Source organism: Coregonus clupeaformis, chromosome 27 (genome assembly GCF_020615455.1).
Source record: "Coregonus clupeaformis isolate EN_2021a chromosome 27, ASM2061545v1, whole genome shotgun sequence".
NCBI classification, from domain to species: Eukaryota; Metazoa; Chordata; class Actinopteri; order Salmoniformes; family Salmonidae; genus Coregonus; species Coregonus clupeaformis.
Genome location: NC_059218.1, coordinates 38,038,479 through 38,061,716, shown reverse-complemented (window position 1 = coordinate 38,061,716; position 23,238 = coordinate 38,038,479). Strand labels below are relative to the sequence as shown.

Genomic DNA, 23,238 nt, shown 5'->3' with positions numbered 1-23,238 from the left:
TCACCAGTTTACTCCGACATCCCTAGATGAGATTTAATTAGATTTATGTCAAATATGCCTCTACATTGCTAAAACAATCAGACACCAGATTATCAAAACTCTGTTTTTATTCTGAGCTTCAACCAAAGTGTTTAGAGAGCAAAGGAGGGTCAGTTCAGCTTGTCAAAGTACTTGAGTTTGCCCGATGGGTCTGGGATTATCTATGGAGAGTAATACACTGAATTAGTGCAAGAGTCTCAAGAAATGTCTATGAAAATAATCTCTCTCTCTCTCATGCACACATTTACTTGGAAACACACACACGCACAGCATGAAACTCACCGTGTCACTGCCTGGCTTCCATCCTGCTGGGCACACTGCAAAAAGAAAAATGATTGAATTTACACAAACTGTAAACAAAGACCATCCATAGAAACCAAAGGTAGTTAAGTGTCTAGCTTTAATAAACTCAGCAAAAAATGAAACGTCCCTTTTTTATGACCCTGTCTTTCAAAGATAATTTGTACAAATCCAAATAACTTCACAGATCTTCATTGTAAAGGGTTTAAACACTGTTTCCCATGCTTGTTCAATGAACCATAAACAATTAATGAACATGCACCTGTGGAACAGTCGATAAGACACTAACAGCTTACAGACGGTAGGCAATTAAGGTCACAGTTATGAAAACTTAGGACACTAGAGGCCTTTCTACTGACTAAAAGAAAGATGCCCAGGGTCCCTGCTCATCTGCGTGAATGTGCCTTAGGCATGAGGACTGCAGATGTGGCCAGGGAAATAAATTGCAATGTCCGTACTGTGAGACGCCTAAGACAGCGCTACAGGGAGACAGGACGGACAGCTGATCGTCCTCGCAGTGGCAGACCACGTGTAACACCTGCACAGGATCGGTACATCCGAACGTCACACCTGCGGGACAGGTACAGGATGGCAACAACAACTGCCCGAGTTACACCAGGAACGCACAATCCCTCCATCAGTGCTCAGACTGTCCTCAATAGGCTGAGAGAGGCTGGACTGAGGGCCTGTTGGCCTGTTGTAAGGCAGGTCCTCACCAGACATCACCGGCAACAACGTCGCCTATGGGCACAAACCCACCGTCGCTGGACCAGACAGGACTGGCATAAAATGCTCTTCACTGAAGAGTCGCGGTTTTGTCTCACCAGAGGTGATGGTCGGATTCGCGTTTATCGTCAAAGGAATGAGCGTGACACTGAGGCCTGTACTCTGGTGCGGGATCGATTTGGAGGTGGAGGGTCCGTCATTGTCTGGGGCGGTGTGTCACAGCATCATCGGACTGAGCTTGTTGTCATTGCAAGCAATCTCAACGCTGTGCGTTACAGGGAAGACATCCTCCTCCCTCATGTGGTACCCTTCCTGCAGGCTCATCCTGACATGACCCTCCAGCATGACAATGCCACCAGCCATACTGCTCGTTCTGTGTGTGATTTCCTGCAAGGAATGTCAGTGTTCTGCCATGGCCAGCGAAGAGCCCGGATCTCAATCCCATTGAGCACGTCTGGGACCTGTTTGATCTGAGGGTGAGGGCTAGGGCCATTCCCCCCAGAAATGTCAGGGAACTTGCAGGTGCCTTGGTGGAAGAGTGGGATAACATCTCACAGCAAGAACAGGCAAATCTGGTGCAGTCCATGAGGAGGAGATGCACTGCAGTACTTAATGCAGCTGGTGGCCACACCTGATACTGACTGTTACTTATGATTTTGACCCCCCCTTTGTTCAGGGACACATTATTCAATTTCTGTTAGTCACATGTCTGTGGAACTTGTTCAGTTTATGTCTCAGTTGTTGAATCTTGTTATGTTCATACAAATATTTACACATAATAAACGCAGTTGACAATGAGAGGACGTTTCTTTTTTTGCTGAGTTTATCTGAGAATGTGTTATGTGTTGAGACTGAACCGTACCTTCGCCATGTTTGTCAGTGTACTGGAAGGCCTGGACCAGCCGCAGGGTCTCGTCTACAGAGCGCCCTACAGGGAGGTCATTCATGGTAATCTGCCTCAGGACTCCCTTGTCATCGATGATGAACAGGCCCCTGTGGAGGAGAATGACAACAATGATTGCTTCAGTTTCAAACTGCATGACTTTAGACTTCATGAACTTAAAACAGGTAACAGGTATTTTGTTGTACAGTTTCTCACTGAACCCTTTTTTTTTTTTTTTTTAAGTTAATGAGGATGAATGCTCTGGCTATAGAAGTTGTATCAAACCCAGACTAGTCATGGTCTTTTGAAGTAGTTTCTACTCCATGTGTGTGAGTTTCTAACTGCACCTGAGTGTATGTCCTGCGTCCTCCAGGAAGACTCCATAGTCCTTGGAAATCTGGTGTGTGAGGTCAGACAGCAGAGGAATTTTCATTGGCCCAAGTCCACCCTGCTTCCTGGGTGTGTTGATCCTGTTAACAACATAACAAATCTGAAATTCTTTGAATAAGTCCAAGCACCTCTGAAGAGGGGTGTGATGCTTATAATCTTACCATGCTAGATGGGTGAATTGTGAGTCGACAGAGCAGGCAACAACCTCAGCATTGATGGCACGGAACTCGTGCACACGATCACTGAACGCAATAATCTCAGTTGGGCAGACAAACGTGCTGCAGGTACACAGAGTTAGCGTCATCAGAATAATACATAGTCAACAGCATTATTACTTTAGACATAGCATACTGCATTTTCATTCAGTCAATGGTTCTATAATATAGAATATGTAAAGGTAAGGTAACTCAGAAAAATATGTATAAACAGTTACTACAGTGTACATTTTATGATATGCTACTAAGAGAAAAATAGGCCAGACTCTCCCATTTAAAAGCTGGGGTGTATTCTTTACCCGATACTGTTGCAAAAGTAAACGTTTTGTACCAAAAACAAGAGTTTCTATTGGATAAATTCAGGTAGGTCCCTCCCCGTTTCGTTCTCTGTTTGCTTCCGTTTGGTTCTTAAAACAGTAAACGGTTTCCATTGCAAGAGGTAATTAATACACCCCGGACGATTTAGTTTTCTATTTGATATTATAGAGTAGTGGTCACCAACCTTTCAAGTCAAGATAACTTTCACAGTCAAAAAGCAAGCAGAGATCTACCGCTCAGATTGCTGCTTTTTAAAAATCATGGCTTACATTTTTTAAAACATTAATTTAATGAAAACAGTTCTGTACGAATGAGGTTTGGGCAGGAGGCCTAATACATGAATACAGCATATTGCCTATATGCCTGGCCTGCCAATATTGTTATTCTCAGACCATATTATATTTCAAAATGTGAGCTTTGATAACAAAATAGATAAGTTAGTGTAGCACTTGCGATGCACTGCAGAACATAAATTGAAATAATTGCCTTTTTTATTTTACTGGACGGATGGTACCTGCATCTGATTGTCATGGTGCTTTCAAGACAACTGGGAACATAAAAAAAAAAAGAGGTCAAATCATGATGTCAGTGATCTTCAGGTCAGAAAGTCCGAGCTCTAGAAAGATCCTGAGTTTCCTACTTGAAATGTAGAGTTGGATGACTGTTCAAAACGTTTTTTCCCCAGTCGGTTCTCGCTCCCCCCCTCTAACAGTTAGAGTTACTAGCCAACTAAGAGTTGCAACGAACAGTACAAAGAGGTTTGTTTTAGGATGAAGGTCAGTAAGAGCTAGTACTCACAAGTCCAGGGGGTAGAAGAAGAAGACTAGGTATTTTCCTTTGTAGTCAGACAGTTTGAGCTCCTTAAACTCTCCATCGATGACAGCTGATCCCTCAAAATAAGGTGCAGGCTTTGAAACTGCAAAAATAAGTTAGTTTTTTTGATAATGGTTCAAAGCACGAGCAAGCAAGATATTTGCTTCTCACCTTTTAGGGACAAACAAATCAAAAGTCTTTAGATCCAAAATCAAAAAGAAACAGGAAGTATACGACTACTGCTGTGCACATGATTCCTGCATTTATACTGAACAAAAATATAAAACGCAACATGCAACAATTTCAACGATTTTACTGAGTTACAGTTCATAAGGAAATCAGTCAATTGAAATAAATAAATTAGGCTCTAATCTATGAATTTCACATAACTGGGCAGGGGTGCAGCCATGGGTGGGCCTGGGAGGGCGTAGGCCAATCAGAATGAGTTTTTCCCCAGACAGAAATACTCCTCAGTTTCATCAGCTGTCCGGATGGCTGGTCTCAGATGATCCCGCAGGTGAAGAAGCCGGATGTGGAGGTCCTGGGCTGGCGTGGTTACACATGGTCTGCGGTTGTGAGGCCGGTTGGACGAACTGCCAAATTCTCTAAAACGACGTTTGAGGCAGCTTATGGTAGAGAAATGAACATTCAATTCTCTGGCAACAGCTCTGGTGGACATTCCTGCAGTCAGCATGCCAATTGCATGCTCCCTCAAATCATGACACATCTGTGTTGTGTAACAAAACTGCACATTTTAGAGTGGCCTTTTATTGTCCCAAGCACAAGGTGCACCTGTGTAATGATCATGCTGTTTAATCAGCTTCTTGATATGCCACACCTGTCAGGTGGATGGATTATCTTGGCAAAGGAGAAATGCTCACTAACAGGGTTGTAAACACATTTCTGCACGAAATAAGCTTTTAGTTTTTTTGTTCAGTATAGTATGCTTGGCAGACAACTAATAGTATTTGTTCATTGTTGGTGAGCAGTGTGCAGGTAGGCCTATGTCTCAGGGCAGGCTTGGGGCACACTTGGCTACCCCATGGGGTGCATCACATCATTGGGTGCATATTAGCCAGAATACAATGACATTCTAGACGATTCTATGCTTCAAACTTTGTGGCAACATTTTGGGGAAGGCCCTTTCCTGTTTAAGCATGACAATGGCCCCCGTGCACAAAGCGAGGTCCATACAGAAAGTGTAGTGTAAATAACTCTACACTTGATTATGGATACACTGGGGTCAGACAGGCTTCCTATTTAGATTAAGACAACGCAGAGCCAGCACGAGATATGGCTAGGAAAACAAGCCTCAAGCCAGGGATGAGAGCTGCATTGTACTCCGAATTGTCCCATTCTCCCAACAGTTACACCAAGAAGATTGAACGACTACTAGTTTAAGTAAACTGCCATTTTTCATCCTCATGCTAGCTAGCAGTAGCCACAGCTGCATTATGGAATGGCATGTCATGTTGAAGAACAAAGGAGCCGATTGGCTGACACTGCTGGTCAGCGGGAGCAGGCGTCCCGCGCCAAACGAATTGGGACAAGAGCTGTAACTTGTTTTGCTCTCAAGAAAAGAGCGTCATTGAAAGGAGTGATTACTGAGGTAGCGGTAAATGTGAAAGTGGACCAACTGAAGGGAAAGACTCCTGGTGTTTATGATGCTCGCCGTGTGTTGCAAAACAGACAGGGTGGCATGAGTGATGACACCGAAGTCATGGTCTGTTCTTTTGAGTTTTGATGAGTCTATGCCCGACAAAGTGATGTTAGGATATTTCAGTTATCCCGTACGAGCTTATGTGCCAAATACATTACGTTGTTACAGGTGTCAAGCTTATGGGCATGTGGCAGCAGTGTGTAAGAGGGAGGTTCCTACCGTAGGTGTGAGAAATGTGGGGAAAGAAGCGGTATGTGTTAATTGTAGGGGTGCCCATGGGGCTGGTGATCAGAAATGTCCGGTGCGAGAGAGGCAGGTTGAGGTTACCAGGGTTAGAGTAGAGCAGAGGGTGTCGTATGCTGAGGCAGTGAAGAAAGTTGAGGAAGATGGGTCTAGGGGGAGGGATCCTGAGGGGATTCGTTTGAGTAGTAGATCTGTATCAGTACAGGGGGACAGGCAAACAAGTGATATATGCTATAGTAAGATTGGCTTTTTAGCGTTCATAGCAATGGTTATCCACTGTACTGCAGGGATGGAACATAAGTCGCAGAAAATAGAGGTTGTGGTGATGGCTGCAGAAAAGTATTTGGGTGTACGAGATTTGACGTTAAAAGACTTACAGGCTGTGTTGAGTCCCGTCCTTTCAGGCTGTTGGCCTGAGGTAGGACTAGATATATTTAAACAGTGGAGTAGGGTGGTGGGTTTTTAATGAGTGTAGGGTTAGATATTTGTTGATTTATTTTCCTTTTTTCAAGCAAAGTATAAGGGAGTTATACTCCAGTCTAGTTGGTGGCGGTAATGTAACATTTATTGGATGCCAACCGCCGTTAAACCTCGAAGAAGAAGGCTGACACTGCCATTCCAAAATGGCTGGTGTGGCTTATGCTACCTAGCATGAGGTCAAAAAGGGCAGTTTTCTGGAAAAACAAGCAGTTGTTCAATCTTCTCGTTTAACAGTTGGGATAATGGGACAATTCAGAGTACAACATGTTTCTTATCCCTGGATTGAGGTACATTTCCCAAGCCATATCTCGTGCCGGTTCCGCAATGTTTTAATCTAAACAGGAAGCTTGTCAGACCCCAGTGTAGCTGTAAGCAAGCTGTAGGGTTGGAATCTACATTACACTTTCTGTATGGACCTCGCTTTGTGCACGGGGGCATTGTCATGCTGAAACAGGAAAGGTCCTTCCCCAAACTGTTGCCACAAAGTTAGAAGCATAGAATCGTCTAGATTGTATGCTGTAGCGTAAAGATTTCCCTTCACTGGAACCATGAAAAACAGCCCCAGACCATTATTCCTCCACCAAACTTTACAGTTAGCACTATTCATTGGAGCAGGTAGCGTTCTCCTGGCATCCGCCAAAAACAGATTTGTCCGTCGGACTGCCAGATGGTGAAGCGTGATTCATCACTGCAGAGAACGTGTTTCCACTGCTCTAGAGTCCAATGGCGGCGAGCTTTACACCACTCCTGCCGACGCTTGGCATTGCGCATGAAGATCTTAGGCTTGTGTGCGGCTGCTCGGCCATGGAAACCCATTTCATGAAGCTCCAAACGAACAGTTTTTGTGCTGACGTTGCTTCCAGAGGCAGTTTGGAACTCGGTAGTGAGTGTTGCAACCGAGGACAGATGGTTTTTACGCGCTACACGCTTCAGCGGTCCCGTTCTGTGAGCTTGTGTGGCCTACCACTTTGAGGCCGAGACATTGTTGCTCCTAGACGTTTCCGCTTCACAATAACAGCACTTACAGTTGACCGGGGCAGCTTTAGCAGAACAGAAATTTGACTGACTTGTTGGAAAGTCACTGAGCTCTTCAGTAAGGCCATTCTACTGCCAATGTTTGTCTATGGAGATTGCGTGGCGGTGTGCTCGATTTTATACAGCTGTCAGCAACAGGTGTGGCTGAAATAGCCGAATCCACTAATTTGAAGGGGTGTCCACATACTTTCGTATATATAGTGTATTCTGGCTAGGTGCGTCTCAGAAGTCTGGTATTGGCTTCCTTGTCACATCTCAATCTTCTGATTGGAAAACGCAGGAAATGTGAAAGATATAATGGAGGCCATCTACTGACAATTTACATTTCACCTGCCTTTTTTAACGAATGCAGATGAAGGTGTAAACTCTTATAGAGGAAGCCACTTAGCTAACATAACACTGACTGAGATGCATCCATTGGGATTGTGTGGTGCGCAGCAACTGTAATTGCGCGGGTACTCCTGTCCTCGAGACAGTAGTTGGAGCCAAGTTTTTTGGCATGACGTGTCCAAATGTACTAACTACTACTTGTGAATTTTGATCTACAAGTAAAATCTGGCATATTATTACAATAACACGCATACAAATGTCATGCTAACTTCAGTGGTGAACTTGGCAAGGGAAAACTGGCCAATTTGCAGCATAATTGGCACGGTGTCTAGTTAATCAAGTCAGCTAATTAAGTTGCCTGCAGTCAAGCTATTTAGCCAGCCGTAGCTAAAAACAAAAGTACCATATTCATGTAATGTTGAGTAAAAAAAAAAAACGTTATTTAAAAGTATTTTAGAGTCAACGCGATTGTTAAAATACAAGTCGTGCAAAATACAAGTCGTGCAAGGGACGGGGACAATACTCACTTTTTGCCTTGCTGAGGTGTAGGGAATGGTCAGAGACGGGCACACGGAAAGCCTCTCCGGGGTAGACGTGTCCTCCAGCGTAGTTGTGACACTCTTGGTCCTTTTTCCCATTAGTGCCGTCTTGGGCTGCAGTGGAAAAATTGGTGACAACACAAATTGTGCAAAGCACACTTAAAATGTCCTTTAACATCTTCATATGAAGCATGACGTCCATTACACTGTCTTGCTAAAAGCACGTAGCGAGCTAGCGTCTAAGAAAGTACAGGGGCGCTATTATTTCACGTGAACGCGCAGTTTATGGCCTCGATCGAAAGAACCTTTTCCAGATGTACTTTCCCTTTCTCGTGAAAGGAAGTAGTCCTCCTTGTTCAAGACAACATAAATGGTTTTTAGTGTCTGATAATGATCGATTTGTGTAAATCAAACTATAAGAAAATGATGTGATGAAATCATTGCAATATTTCCTATTTTGTTTATTTGATGATTCTTATTTTTGCTTTCAAGGGTCCTCACAATATAGTTCCTATTGTGTTACTTATTCTTAAGCAGGGATGTGAAGGATGTATAGAATCCAATTGAAGTTAATTGGTCACGTGCACACGGTAGAGTGAACCACTTGCTTGCTATCTCTCCTCAGCAATGCAGTACAATAACAATGCAGTACAATAACAATATCAATCAAGAATCAAATGCAAAAGTCCAAAAATAACAAGTAGTAATGAAAAAAAAGAGTACTTGTAATACACTCATCTATCCACTTTATTCCTTGAAGGTCCCTGTATAAATATAAGAAAAAATAATATACCAGTCTCTATTCATGACCATTTGCCATTTTGTTTCGTATGTGCCTAGTAATTCCCGAGGCTTGCACCAATGGTCATGATAAAGATAAGTCTGTGATGGTAGGAGTGACATTTTTGGAGAAAGTTGACTGCTGGCTTTTGACTGATCCATATGTGGTTTCAGGGTGGGTGAAAACGGAGTTGGGTGCTGTGGAATCGGTTAAGGTAACCCGAAGTGGTCTTGTGATAATTGTTTGTGTTTCTGCTGGTCAGAGGGAGCAGGCGTCCCGCGCCACACGAATGGGGACAAGAGCTGTAACTTGTTTTTCTCTCAAGAACGGCGCCATTGAAAGGAGTGATTACTGGGGTAGCGGTTAATGTGAAAGTGGACCAACTGAAGGGGAAGATTCCTGGTGTTTGTGATGCTCATCATTTGGTGCGAAGCAGACAGGGTGGAGTGAGTGGTAAAACAGAAGAGTCATTGTCTGTTCTTTTGAGTTTTGATGTTGAGTCTTTGCCCGACAAAGTGATGTTAGATTGTTTCAGTTATCCACTACAAGCTTTTGTGCCGAATCCATTACGTTGTTACAGGTGTCAAGCTTATGGGCATGTGCCAGCAGTGTGTAGGAGAGAGGTTTATAAGTGTGAGAAGTGTGCAGAAGGGCATGAGACAAAGGAATGTGTAGTATTGGAGAAAGAAGCAGTATGTGTTAATTGTACCGTTGCCCATGAGGATGGGGATCAGAAATATCTGGTGCAAGAGAGGCAGGTTGAGGTTATTAGGGTTAGAGTAGTGCAGAGGGTGTCTGTCATTTGCTGAGGCAGTGAAGAAAGTAGAGGAAGATGGGTCAAGGGGGAGGGATCCTGGGAGGATTTGTGTGAGTAGTAGGTCTGTGCCAGTACAGAGTCATAGGCCAACGAGTGATATGCTATAGTAAGATTGGCTTTTTAGCATTCATAGCAATGGTTATCAACTGTACGGCAGGGATAGCACGTAAGTCACAGAAAATAGAGGTTGTGGTGGCAGCTGCAGAAATGTATTTGGGTGTACGAGATTTGACGTGTTACAGGGTGTGTTGAGTGGCGGAGTCCCGTCCTTCCAGGCTGTTGGCCTGAGGTAGGATTAGATAGATTTAAATAGTGGAATAGGTTTGTGGGTTTTTAATGAGTGTAGGGTTATGGTAGGGTCTTTATTTTACTTTTTTTTTTCTCTTTTCCCCACGTAAAGTATAAGCTATACCCCAGTCTAGTTGGCGACGGTAATGCAACATTTATTGGATGCCTACCGCCGTTAAACATAATCGAAGTGCCTGGTAATTCATTTTACAATCAAATGCTTGAAGAGGAACTCGCTCGCTCGTGCAGAGGCCTATGCTTCTGCTATATCTCGAAGAGCGTGCATTTTTTGGGAGAGTAGCGCATGTCGTCATCTGCAGTCGACGTTTGGTTTGTCCGTAACGTCATTTTGGTAGCGTTCGTTTTGACAGGAAGGACGGAGGGGAAAACCTTCTGCAGATAGCTGGCTGCCAAATAGTATGCAAAAGATGTTGACAATAATCTCCAACGTGCTGAGGGGTAGTGCAAGCAGAAATGTAAGTATTGTTTATGTATAGTATTTTAGCATAGGATACAAAGTACCGAGACCAGTTAAGTTGCCGTCCTGACCTTGCCAATACGATAGGCCCCGATTCGTACCCATACCGCAGTAGCTAGCTAGCCAGCCGCCCTTGGCTTCACATAAATATGACTTGGCAAATTATGTAAATCAGCTAACTAGCTAATATCCTAGCGAATCACATACCTACCTAGCTAGTTAACCAATCGTTAGCTGCCAACTTGTCAAAATAGTTGTCCTCATGGATTGGAAACTCGACGTTCAATTGCATAGAATTGTACGTCGGGCAGAAAAGTTTGACTCAGGAAAGTTTCCTATCACGACCTCAACAAGCCAGAATGTTGAATAAATATGTATTTCAACGTAATTTACCAGTTGTCTGTGCGGTTTGTCATTTTTGCGGTAGGAATGTGAGAATCTATCCACAGGAAGCATAATTACATCAACTTTTCAAAGCGCTGGTAGTTCATTGAGTTTTCTATTACCTAAAGCAGGACTGCCCAACCCTGTTCCTGGAGAGCTAGACTCATGTAGGTTTTCGCTCCAACCCCAGGTGTTACTAACCTGATTCATCTTATCAACCTGCTAATTATTAGAATCAGGTGTGCTAGATTAGGGTTGGAGCAAAAACCTACAGGACGGTAGCTCTCCAGGAACAGGGTTGGGCAGTACTGACCTAAAGCATGCGCAGAACCATGTAAACATGTGTATCTATTTTGATATTGTGCGCATACTTCTGTAACAGTGTTGTTTCCGTCCCTCTCCTCGCCCCTACCTGGGCTTGAACCAGGGACCCTCTGCACACATCGACAACAGTCACCCTCGAAGCACCGTTACCCGTCGCTCCACAAAAGCCGCGGCCCTTGCAGAGCAAGGGAAACAACTACTTCAAGGTCTCAAAGCGAGTGAAGTCACTGATTGAAATGCTACTAGCGCGCACCGCTAACTAGCTAGCCATTTTACACCAGTTACACTTCAGGTGATAGAAATCAGAATACACTACCAGTGTTTTAAAAAGTTGATGTAATTATACTTTCCTGTGGTTATATTCTCACGTTCTTACCTCCAAAAGGACCAACAGCACGGACAACCCTAAAATATAATTTTATTCAACATTTTGGTTTGTTGAGGTCGCGAGAGAACTTAACTAATTCAAACTCTCATTTCTGCCAGATTTAGAGTTCTATGCAATTCAAAGTTGAGTTTCCAGGCAAAGTTCAAGACAACTCGGAAATCACTGACTTCAGTGCGTTGGATCAGGGGTTTTCAAACCCCCGCCCAGGCAAACCAGTATCCCAGGGACCCCCATCATACACTACCAGTCAAAAGTTTGGACACACCTACTCATTCAAGGGTTTTTCTGTATTTTTACAATTTTTTACATTGTAGAATAATAGTGAAGACATCAAAACTATGAAATAACACATATGGAATCATGTAGTAACCAAAAAAGTGTTAAACAAATCAAAATATATTTTATATTTGAGATTCTTCAAATAGCCACCCTTTGCCTTGATGACAGCTTTGCACACTCTTGACGTTCTCTCAACCAGCTTCATGAGGTAGTCACCTGGAATGCATTTCAATGAACAGGTGTGCCTTTTTAAAAGTTAATTTGTGGAATTTCTTTCCTTCTTAATGTGTTTGAGACAATCAGTTGTGTTGTGACAAGGAAGAGGGGGTATACAGAAGATAGCCCTATTTGGTCCATATTATGTCAAAAACAGCTCAACTAAGCAAAGAGAAATGACAGTCCATCATTACTTTAAGACATGAAGGTCAGTCAATACGGAACATTTCAAGAACTTTGAAGGTTTCTTCAAGTGCAGTTGCAAAAACCATCAAGCGCTATGATGAAACTGGTTCTCATGAGGACCGCCATAGGAATGGAAGACCCAGAGCGACCTCTGCTGCAGAGGATAAGTTCATTAGAGTTACCAGCCTCCGAAATTGCAGCCCAAATAAATGCTTCAGAGTTCAACATCAACTGTTCAGAGGGGAATGTGTGAATCAGGCCTTCATGGTCGAATTGCTGCAAATAAACCACTACTAAAGGACACCAATAATAAGAAGAGACCTGCTTGGGCCAAGAAACACGAGCAATGGACATTAGACCGGTGGAAATGTGTCCTTTGGTCTGGAGTCCAAATTGGAGATTTTTGGTTCCAACCGCTGTGGCTTTGTGGTGACCTCCCAGGTAGTTCCCTCCAACAACACCGGTGCAACCAGATGCAACGCACAATTGAGATGGTTTGGGATGAGTCGGACCGCAGAGTGAAGGAAAAGCAGCCAACAAGTGCTCACCATATGTGGGAACTCCTTCAAGACTGTTGGAGAAGCATTCCAGGTGAAACTGGTTGAGAGTAGTGTATGTTAGCAAAACAAATATTTGCCACAATGTCAGCTTTTAATCAAGATATCCAGTGGTAAGTAGCTACAGTCTCAATGATGAGAAAAAGCTTTTGACGGAGGCTCATAGGTGAATAATGGCAAGTAGAAGTACCTGTAATCAACATTTTTAAATGAATAGATTTGGTAGACAATTTCATTATTTTGACCTCCACAGTTGATTGGAAGTGTAAACTCTAACAGTCTATTACCTAGAAAAGTATCTTGGTGGCGTAGAGAAAATTTTGCTTTTGTAAAGAAAATTTTCTGAAGTTATACCATTTTTTTATTGTTAGTTCTCAGATGGTATTATTTCAAAAGAAATATAGTTCAATATATTTTCTGCATGCTTTCTATCTGGTTTTGGTTTTTTAAGCTGACACAAACTGTTTTTCATCTGGAAAATTACCACTTAGACGGCCCGCCTAAGAATTTTCTATAAAGGGAAAAACCCTGTAATTAGCTCCAATGACTGTAATTTCCTCCATATTAAATGGATAGATGTTGGCAATGAAGCCATATATCTACTTCCCCAGAGTCGGATTAACAGGAACAGCTAGCATGCTAACTGTTCCTGTAGACTTCCAGTAATTGTGCTAACGCTAGTTAGCATTGGCTTGTGAAACTACCTTTAAATCAGCTCCGACTGGGAAAAATATTTTGAACGGTCATCCAACTCAGAATTACAAGTCGGAAACTGTGGCATCTTTCTAGTGATCCAACTTTCCGACCTGAAGATCACTGGCGTCATGATTTGACCTCGGTTTCTTTCCTAGAGTTCCCCGTTGTCTTGAAACACCATAATCTCTAGCATCATTATCACAGCCAATGGTAGTCTGCTGGCTAGCTAGTTAGATTCAAGAGTGTCTCCTCATGTCACATCAGTGGTTGCGTTTTGTTTCTTTGCCACAACGTCAGCTTTTAATCAAGATATCCATTGGTAAGTAGCTAAGGTCTCAATGCTGATAAAAAGCTTCTGACGGAGGAACATAAGGCGGCCATCACAGAGAGTTCAAAAATCACCTGTTGTTTTCAATGATTGGCTGATCACCTTGAATAACACAACTCAAACATTTAATGTGGCACAGAATTGTCAGAATTATCTCTTTCATGTCTGACAATATAATCTCTCCTGTGATTCTCTAATTGATCCATCTCTTTATCTCTTGATGTCTTCCAATGTACTCTCTCACTCCTTCCCTTCTCTGGTTTTCTCTCCCATTGGCTGCCTGGTAGGGAGCCCAGGTTGTGTCAGAGGTAAGATGTGGTTTTACTGTAGTGTAGTCCGTGATACAATCCCTGTAGCACACCCAACTCTGCTTATTTTGTGCTCCAGTTTTATTCCTAATGATTTCTTTCACTTTCACATGGCACCGTTATGTTCTATACTTTCACTCACTCGTTCATTTAGTTATTTATTTGGGGTCCAATTACGGCATCATTTAACATTGCATTTACCCACCCCACTAGAATAATTTTCATTTGGAAATGATCTCTTTAAGCAATTATGCTTTGCTATCTGCTCCTAATAGCTTGTCTTGTTGGCTTTTTTCTCACACGCACACATAGGTATATCTCATTCATTTATAGCTACTAGCTAGGCCTACTTAGTTATTTCACATTGGAAAGTGGTCTCGGAGCCAACCGCCTAGTGCATTTGCTTTGGCAAAGACAAAAGTGATCTGATTGGTAGGTACTAGTTAGCTATAGTTCACAGGAGGTTGGTGGCGCCTTAATTGGGGAGGACGGGCACGTGGTAATGGATGGAGCGGAATAAGTGGAAAGGTATCAACAACGTTGGCTCCGAAACCATTCCATTTGCTCCGTTCCAGCCATTATTATGAGCCGTCCTCCCCTCAGCAGCCTCCACTGTTTGGTTAGGAAGGTAATGAGTGTGGACAATGTGGTTTAGAACTAGCCTATGTGTTTTAAGTCTGAGTCAATTGAAAGGCCTTCGTTGGTGCAGTTTTTTTTATTTTTTTATGTGGAATAACACATTTTCCTTTTGTCCCGTATTCCTGCTCAAAGGTTAGTTTTGTTTCATAGAAGACTTGGCCCAACACTCAGATGATGCAGATGAGAATAGCTTTTTACTATTGGACTGGATCAACACCTTCAGAACAACCACCAGACCTTTAGCTATTTGAGCTGCAGTAGTTAACTGCTGTTCTCAGACCCCTCAGTGGGTAATGTGCTGACTTTACCTCTAGACCACATGTGTCCAACTCGTTCCACGGAGGGCCGAGTGTCTGCGGGTTTTCACTGCTACCTTGTACTTGATTGATGAATTAAGGTCAGTGATTAGTTAGGAACTCCCCTCACCTGGTTGTCTAGGTCTTAATTGGACACAAATTGAAAGTAGAAACCAAAAACCAGCAGACACTCGGTCCTCCATGGAATGAGTTTGACACCCCTGCTCTCGGCTCTGCAGTGACTGTTCTGCCTGGCTCTTCTCTCCCCAGTCCTCCATGCGCAGGGCTGTTTTGCAGCTGCTGGCGGTCCAGGGTCAGTATGCTGATATTACCTCTCCGCCAGACCCAGATCCAGCACTACTACCCTACAAGCCAGACACAGATTTATACTCGGTCTCACACAGTCCTCTAGTAGACGATTTCAACAGGCCAAAGACTGATCTAACATTTAACCAAACAGACCACAGTGCTGTACTGATCACAGAACTTACAATTGCCAACAGACTAATACCTGAAGAATCCCCAGAGGCCCACTCTGGTCAATCGGTCCCCTGCCTTTAGCAGTAAATCTGAAGAGGAGTTATTTGACACTGACAAACCATTTGCAGATCTAACATCACTTCAGCATGTGATAAATACAGACCCGCCAGTCTCAGAATTATCCTTATCAGAGCAACCAAATCTTAACTCACCAGGACCCTTTGCAGCTGGCCCGACTGTTTCAGAACCGTTAGCTGATAATGCCTTGACTGTTTCAGAACCCTTAGCAGATATTACCCTGATCGTTTCAGAAGCAGAACCCTTAGTAGGTACTGCCCAGACTGTTTCAGAACCTTTAGAAGAACCCTTAAATGTCCACTCTGTTTCAAAATTAACTTTATGCGAACCACTCGGTACAAACCCAGTTATTCCAGAATCAAACTTATCTGAACAGTCAGCTGCGATGGACTCTCAAGTATCAGAATCAATTTTACCAGAGCCTCCATTAACCTCTGATGCGCCCATCATAGACCACAATTTAACAGAAGCAGAAATTAACTCTGACTGACTAACGCTAGAACTAACATCACCAGAATTACCTCTTAACGTGGACCAACCGACTCAGGAATTAAACGTTTCGGAACCTGACATCAGTACTAACAGCGACGCTTCTGCCTCAGCCATATCTGAGCTTCAGCTGGCAGAGAGGAGCCAGAATACTGACATAGCGTTGCTTCAACGCCCTGAGATCACCCTCAGCTTGACTGAAGGCACTCCTTTACCAGAGCCACAGCTTGCTGTGAGTACTGGCAGCCCCTCTGTATCTTACACTCCTCCGCTCACCACCACTCATGCTTTTACAGTACTTTGCATGCCCTGATGCACAGGTGCTGTGATCTGCCTGTTTTCTCACACTAAGGCTATCCCATGGTGTGATAATTACCCATATTCCTTAGAGCTTGAATTGACTGGTTGTGTGAACCTGCCCACCTCAACATTTGGTCTACAACACAATAATATATTTCTCCTTCATTAACCATTCACATTTGAACACACATTTGATTTTCAGAGTGTCGGAAATATTCTGGATATGTCTTTTTCAGCCAATGAGGCATTCCTGTTAGTTGATTGGTTCAGTGTTTTTCGAGACAGACTTTTCACTGGTGCTTATCAGTGGCAATGGAGTGTTTATTCAGTCTCGTTGTTGTGGTGTGTGGATCAACCTCTGGAAGTATAGCTATGTTCCATCCCATGGTTTCTCACTCTACTTCTTACTTTTTGGGTCTGTCCTACTGCAGATGCTTTTGTGCTGCCTCTCCTGGCTTGCCCAAACGCAGGTCTTGCGAAGTAGATTTGTGTTGTGAAAAGACGTGATGATGTCTAGTTAAATGTACATGTGGAGTGCATTTCTCAAGTGTCCTCTGTTTTTTTTAGGCCACCAGCATGGTGGTGGCGTCACGCTCGTATGCTGATTTCACTCCTGAGGCCACCTTTGACATAAAGGTAAAACCCCAAAAAATATACTAAAAATGTGTAGCTGATTTTGATACTCACGGTCTGCCTTGTTGAGTTCTCATTGTGTGTGTGTGTGTGTGTGTGTGTGTGTGTGTGTTCCCTCCTGTAGAAAGTTGACCTTCATCGTCTGGAGGAGGGCCCACCCCTGACAGCCACTCTGACCCGGGAGGAGGGACTGAAGTACTACCGCACCATGCAGACCATAAGACGCATGGAGCTGAAGTCTGACCAGCTCTACAAGCAGAAGATTATCAGAGGCTTTTGTCACCTGTCCGATGGCCAGGTTAGAACACACAATCACTCTCACCTGTTTTATAAGCAAACATACAGTTTCACATGAACACACACACACACCATTGGAGGCTGGTGGGAGGAGCTATAGGAGGATGGACTCATTGTAATGGTTGGAATGGAATTAGTGGAGCAGTATGTAACACAAACATATGGAAACCACATTTTTGACTCCGTTCCATTTATTCCATTCCAGACATTACAATGAACGCGTCCTCCTATAGCTCCTCCCAACAGCTTCCACTGACACACACTGCATTCAAATAGCAACAAGCATTTTGCTACACCCACAATAACATCTGCTAAATATGTGTATGTGACCAATAAAATCTGATTTGATTTAATATAAACTCTCAGAGATTATGTTTTTGTTATTCTTTGATAGGAAGCCTGTGCGGTTGGCGTTGAGGGGGGTATCACCCTGTCGGATCACCTGATCACTGCATACCGTGCCCACGGCTACACCCTCACCAGGGGCGGGACGGTCAGGGAGATCATGGCAGAGCTCACTGGTGAGTGTTCTTGACTTGACTCAGTCCAATAGAGAACCCTAATAAGATCTAATCACTGTACTTTGCACCTCTGATTTGATCTCCCTAACCATTAAAACTCTCCTCTTTCTCTCTTTTCTTTTTCTTCCCTTATTTTTGTCTTTTGTTCCCTTGCTGTCTCTCTTAGGTCGTAGAGGAGGCATTGCTAAGGGCAAGGGAGGCTCTATGCACATGTACACTAAAAACTTCTATGGAGGCAATGGCATTGTGGGAGCTCAGGTAATTCACTAAAGCCTAGCATTATTCCTTTATCTTAGATTTGAAAGAATACCGTTTAGATTTCTTTTTTTTGACCTCATCATTTGCATCCGGTTTATATCCGATTCAAAGATGGTGGATTTCTCCCTCACAAATATAACACCTGCCTAATTTCCCCTCAGGTACCGCTGGGAGCCGGTGTAGCCCTGGCCTGCAAGTACCTGGGCAATGATCAGCTGTGTGTCAGTCTCTATGGTGATGGTGCAGCCAATCAGGTTTGACATAAGGCATGCTTCTTGAAGCCTGCATACATTAAACATATGAAGGACACTTGCTTCAATTTTGGATTTGACCCCAACTGTTGACTGAATTTGTATTCATCCACAGGGTCAGATCTTTGAGACATATAACATGTCGTCTCTTTGGAAGTTACCCATCATTTTCATCTGTGAGAACAACCAGTATGGCATGGGGACATCAGTAGAGCGCTCTGCTGCCAGCACCGAATACTACAAGAGAGGGGACTACATTCCTGGCATCAGGGTAGACCGCTAACTAATACATTCAAGCTCATGTACATCTTACAAAATGTATTCCGTAATCTCACACAATGCATCTGTACCCAGGTGGATGGGATGGACGTCCTGTGTGTTAGAGAGGCCACCAAGTTTGCAGCTGATCACTGCCGATCTGGAAAGGTGAGCATCAATCTTACAGTATGTAGGATGGTTGATTTTGTGTCTGTGTGTACTGTGCACAGGTTTGTGTGTTTTTAGTCAAAGTAGCACAACTTAGACTTTTTCTCTGTGCACCACCTGTGTTCAGGGCCCTATCCTCATGGAGCTCCAGACCTACCGTTACCATGGACACAGCATGAGCGATCCTGGGGTCAGGTAAAAGTCCAATCCATATTGTTATTATTGGATTAGTAGATTACTATTGTTGATGTCATTGACATGATTATTGTTACGTACCTATGTTTTTTTTTCTCCAAGTTATTTGAACTCCATCAGTGCCGACCTACCAGGGATTCAGCAAGGCTTTCAGTGCTCTAATATATTGCTGCCCCTGCACTCTGCTATGTCCCCCAGTAGTCTCCTCCCTGCCCTCTCTTACCCGCCATAGTGACACTGCATTCCCCTGATCCCTACCCCGCTCTTCCCCGTTTCTCAGCTACCGCACACGTGAGGAGATCCAGGAGGTCCGTAGTAAGAGCGACCCCATCTCCATGCTGAAGGACCGCATGCTCAGCAACAACATGGCCAGCATAGAGGAGCTCAAGGTGATTCTCAAACATTCACTAATATACTGCACATTCAACACAGTATGAATAGGCAGTATATACAGGTAACTGCCAAAATAAAGGAAACACCAACGTAAAGTGACTTAATAGGGCGTTGGTAGGGCTGGGCGATATATCAAATTTATTCAAGTTTATGTTTTAACACAATATTCCAAATGCCTGTATCACAAGAATCAAATTTAATTTAATTTTTATTTTTTATGAGTGCTTATGTCCGATGTCCGCTTGATCTGTATTGGTCTCTCTTGGGGTATGTCTCTAAAAGCTTGGCACATCTAGCCACTGGGATTTTTGCCCATTCTTTAAGGCAAAACTGCTCCAGCTCCTTCAAGTTGGATGCAAAGCAATCTTTAAGTCATACCACAGATTCTCAATTGGATTGAGGTCTGGGCTTTGACTAGGCCATTCCAAGACATTTAAATGTTTCCCCTTAAACCACTCGAGTGTTGCTTTAGCAGTATGCTTATGGTCATTGTCCTGCTGGAAGGTGAACCTCCGTCCCAGTCTCAAATCTCTGGAAGAATGAAACAGGTTTCCCTCAAGCGTTTTCCTTGATGGCCAAAAAGCTCAATTTTAGTCTCATCTGACCAGAGTACCTTCTTCCATATGTTTGGGGAGTCTCCCACATGGCTTTTGGCGAACACCAAACATGTTTGCTTATTTTTTTCTGGTCACTCTTCCGTAAAGTCCAGCTCTGTGGAGTGTACGGCTTAAAGTAGTCCTATGGACAGATACTCCAATCTCCGCTGTGGAGCTTTGCAGCTCCTTCAGGGTTATCTTTGGTCTCTTTGTTGCCTCTTATTAATGCCCTCCTTGCCTGGTCTGTGAGTTTTGGTGGGTGGCCCTCTCTTGGCAGGTTTGTTGTGGTGCCATATTCTTTCCATTTTTTTAAATAATGGATTTAATGGTGCTCCGTGGGATGTTCAAAGTTTCTGATATTTTTTTATAACCCAACTCTGATCTGTACATCTCCACAACTTTGTCCCTGACCTGTTTGGAGAGCTCCTTGTTCTTCATGGTGCCCCTTGCTTAGTGGTGTTGCAGACTCTGGGGCCTTTCAGAACAAGTGTATGTGTGTGTGTATATATATGAGATCGTGTGACATTTAGATTGCACACAGGTGGACTTTATTTAACTAATTATGTGACTTCTGAAGGTAATTGGTTGCACCAGATCTTATTTAGGGACTTCATAGCAAAGGGGGTGAATACATATGCACGCACCACTTTTCTGTTATTAATTTTTTTAAACAAGTTATTTTTTTCATTTCACTTCACCAATTTGGACTATTTTGTGTATGTCCATTACATGAAATGCAAATAAAAATCAATTTAAATTACAGGTTGTAATGCAACAAAATAGGAAAAACGCCAAGGGGGATGAATACTTTTGCAGGGCACTGTATTTGAGCTGTTCTTACCATAATATGGACTTGGTCTTTTACCAAATAGGGCTATCTTCTGTATACCCCCCTACCTTGTCACAACACAACTGATTGGCTCAAACACATTAAGAAGGAAATAAATTCCACAAATTATCAAGGCACACCTGTTAGTTGAAATGCATTCCAGGTGACTACCTCATGAAGCTGTTTGAGAGAATGCCGAGAGTGTGCAAAGCTGTCATCAAGGCAAAGGGTGGCTATTTGAAGAATCTCAAATATAAAATATATTTTGATTTGTTTAACACGTTTTTGGTTACTACATAATTCCATATGCGTTATTGCATAGTTTTGATGTCTTCACTATTATTCTACAATGTAGAAAATAGTACAAATAAAGAAAAACCCTTCAATGAGTACGTGTGTCCAAACTTTTGACTGGTACTGTGATATAACTGTATATCTATCTCGTATATATATGATTTTAGGCCATATCACCCAGCCCTAGACCTTGGGCCACCATGAGCCACAAGAGTAGCTTCAATGTGCCTTGGCATAAATTCTACAAGCGTCTGGAACTCTATTGGAGGGATGCGACACCAGAATCTCCCATAAGTGTTCAATTGGGTTGAGATCTGGTGACTGACACACAGCCTTAAACCCCCTATGCTCCCTTGAGACCCCTCTTTCAAAGTCACTGAGATCTCCTCTTCTAGCCATGGTAGTCAAAATAATGGGCAACTGAGAATTTTTGTGCATGACCCTAAGCATGATGGGATGTTAATTGCTTAATTAACTCAGGAACCACATCTGTGTGGAAGGACCTGCTTTCAATATACTTTGTACAGGTAACTGCCAAATTATAGGAAACACTTGATTAAATGAGGGATACAAAGTCAAATATCTGAATCTATCATTGTCTATGTTTGAAAAACGCATAATTATTGACACATTGAAAATAGTTACAGCTGACAGAAGCATGTCTTTGAGGATGTAAAGACCAAACTTCCCTTGTCCTGTATGTGTGCAGGAGATTGACATTGCGGTCAGGAAGGAGATTGAAGATGCTGCACAGTTCGCCACCACAGACCCTGAGCCCCCTCTGGATGACCTGTGTAGCCACATCTACGCCAACGATCAGCCCTTTGAAGTGCGTGGTGCCACCCCATGGACCAAGTTGACGTCAACCAGCTAAAGCAGCGTTTCCCAAACTCGGTCCTCATGACCCCTAGGGGTGCACATTTTGGTTTTTGCCCTAGCACTACATAGCTGATTTAAAATAATAAAAGCTTGATGATTAGTTAATTATTTGAATCGGTTGTGCAGTGCTAGGGCAAAAACCAAAACGTGCAGCCCTTGGGCTCCCCAGGCCCGAGTTTGGGATACGCTGAGCTAAAGGCTCTCGTGCCCCCATCCCTTTGTCTCCCAGGCCCTTCCCCTATCCTCCATCAACGCACATTTATCTTTGCACACATCACCTTCTCCATTTCAGCCAATGGCCTTCATGGACTATAATCTTCTCCCCCCCCCAAACACATCATCTCGTGCCAACAATAACTTATACCACCCACTGATGTTCCATTTACCCTTTGCCAGAGCCCCAATCCACACCCAAAAAGTGTCTGGTTGGTGTCATATCTCATTGACTAACTCGGAGTCATTGCTAGTTGCATTTCTCATGCCACATTATTGGCTCTTATCTTTTCTGTTGAAAGGTCACTTAACACAGCAGAGAAGGTAGAAGAGCCTTTCATTGTCCCTCTACAAATGTTGTTTGGAGACTGGTCACATGGACCAATTGTCCTTATCAACATTACTGGCGTAATTACTCCTATTCAATGATTGTGGTTGTTTTCTCTCCAAATATATAAGATTAAAGGGTATATTAAATAAAGTGATTTACAGTAGGATTTTATTTTATTTGTCTTGCCAAATCAAATCTGTGCCTGTGGGATCTTGTCTGTTTTGACGATGAGTGTCTCATGTCTCTAGGCTGCGGGTCACTCATAACAGAACACAAACACTACAGATTCACATGGATTAAGGCTGAGTCTGGACATTGTGGTGTGATGCTTCAGAGAGAGATTATTAAATCCTGTTGACCTCATGCCTTCACTATCTTGTCAGTCATACCCCCTCTTTGTAGATACTGACTCTCCTTCTAAATCATAATTTGCCCTGGTCTCTTGTTCCCTGAAATTATTTTTTGGTTCTATCAGCCTCATTATTTATTGCTGAATGTGTTTAACTGACATACCAGTGCTCAAACTACAACTACTTCAAGCAGGAATAGAAAATGCTTCTTTTGGGAGTCTTGGTGGTCAACTGTTACAGTGGATAATGGTCAGACTACAGAGAACAGTGGGGCACTACACACAGATCTGTCCTGGTTTTCCCCTAGAGATGCTAATGAAATCAGGAAGTGTATGTGTGCCTTGATTGTCTTTGTACAGTCTATCAAAACAAATAAACTTAGAAAGAAAGCTTTGTGTACAAATGTGTGTGAATGTGTGTGTGTGATCCTTGTTCTAAACAAAAGGCATTTATGTGAGGCTTAATGTTAAAAAATGACATGGCTATTCA

At 43.1% G+C, this 23,238-nt stretch overlaps 2 protein-coding genes across 3 annotated transcripts; one reads left to right on the top strand and one right to left on the bottom strand.

Annotated features, from left to right (window-relative positions):
• Positions 1–89: 89 nt before the first annotated feature.
• On the bottom strand, positions 90–8,251 carry LOC121541927 (peroxiredoxin-4). Its single transcript, XM_041851319.1, has 7 exons — positions 7,960–8,251; positions 3,670–3,787; positions 2,500–2,616; positions 2,296–2,418; positions 1,928–2,058; positions 322–356; positions 90–200 (listed from the first exon to the last, which is right to left on the bottom strand). Exons 1-7 carry the CDS (start codon positions 8,171–8,173, stop codon positions 150–152), a joined length of 789 nt encoding a protein of 262 aa, XP_041707253.1. The 5' UTR covers positions 8,174–8,251; the 3' UTR covers positions 90–149.
• A 1,939-nt stretch (positions 8,252–10,190) lies between these two features.
• LOC121541925 (pyruvate dehydrogenase E1 component subunit alpha, mitochondrial) lies at positions 10,191–23,156 on the top strand. Of its 2 annotated transcripts, XM_041851317.2 has the most exons (12): positions 10,191–10,333; positions 13,981–14,001; positions 16,851–16,919; positions 17,041–17,214; positions 17,608–17,734; positions 17,901–17,992; positions 18,154–18,246; positions 18,359–18,514; positions 18,598–18,669; positions 18,797–18,864; positions 19,145–19,253; positions 21,686–23,156. In XM_041851317.2, the coding sequence occupies exons 1-12, from the start codon at positions 10,277–10,279 to the stop codon at positions 21,848–21,850; spliced, it is 1,203 nt and encodes a 400-aa protein (XP_041707251.1). In that variant the 5' UTR covers positions 10,191–10,276; the 3' UTR covers positions 21,851–23,156. The 2 variants fall into 2 exon arrangements, with proteins under 2 accessions (XP_041707251.1, XP_041707252.1); XM_041851318.2 differs by lacking the exon at positions 13,981–14,001.
• The last annotated feature ends 82 nt before the right edge of the window (positions 23,157–23,238 follow it).

What these genes read in the sequence shown, in the direction of transcription:
- LOC121541927 (XM_041851319.1), bottom strand. Translation starts at nt 8,173, where the DNA reads ATGGACGTCATGCTTCATATGAAGATGTTAAAGGACATTTTAAGTGTG. An exon ending in CAATTCACCCATCTAGCATG is followed by an intron (nt 2,419 to 2,499) that starts GTAAGATTATAA and finishes TGTTGTTAACAG; the next exon opens with GATCAACACACCCAGGAAGC. An exon ending in CACTGACAAACATGGCGAAG is followed by an intron (nt 357 to 1,927) that starts GTACGGTTCAGT and finishes TTCTTTTTGCAG; the next exon opens with TGTGCCCAGCAGGATGGAAG.
- LOC121541925 (XM_041851317.2), top strand. Translation starts at nt 10,277, where the DNA reads ATGCAAAAGATGTTGACAATAATCTCCAACGTGCTGAGGGGTAGTGCA. An exon ending in GTCACCTGTCCGATGGCCAG is followed by an intron (nt 17,215 to 17,607) that starts GTTAGAACACAC and finishes ATTCTTTGATAG; the next exon opens with GAAGCCTGTGCGGTTGGCGT. An exon ending in ATGAGCGATCCTGGGGTCAG is followed by an intron (nt 18,865 to 19,144) that starts GTAAAAGTCCAA and finishes CCCGTTTCTCAG; the next exon opens with CTACCGCACACGTGAGGAGA.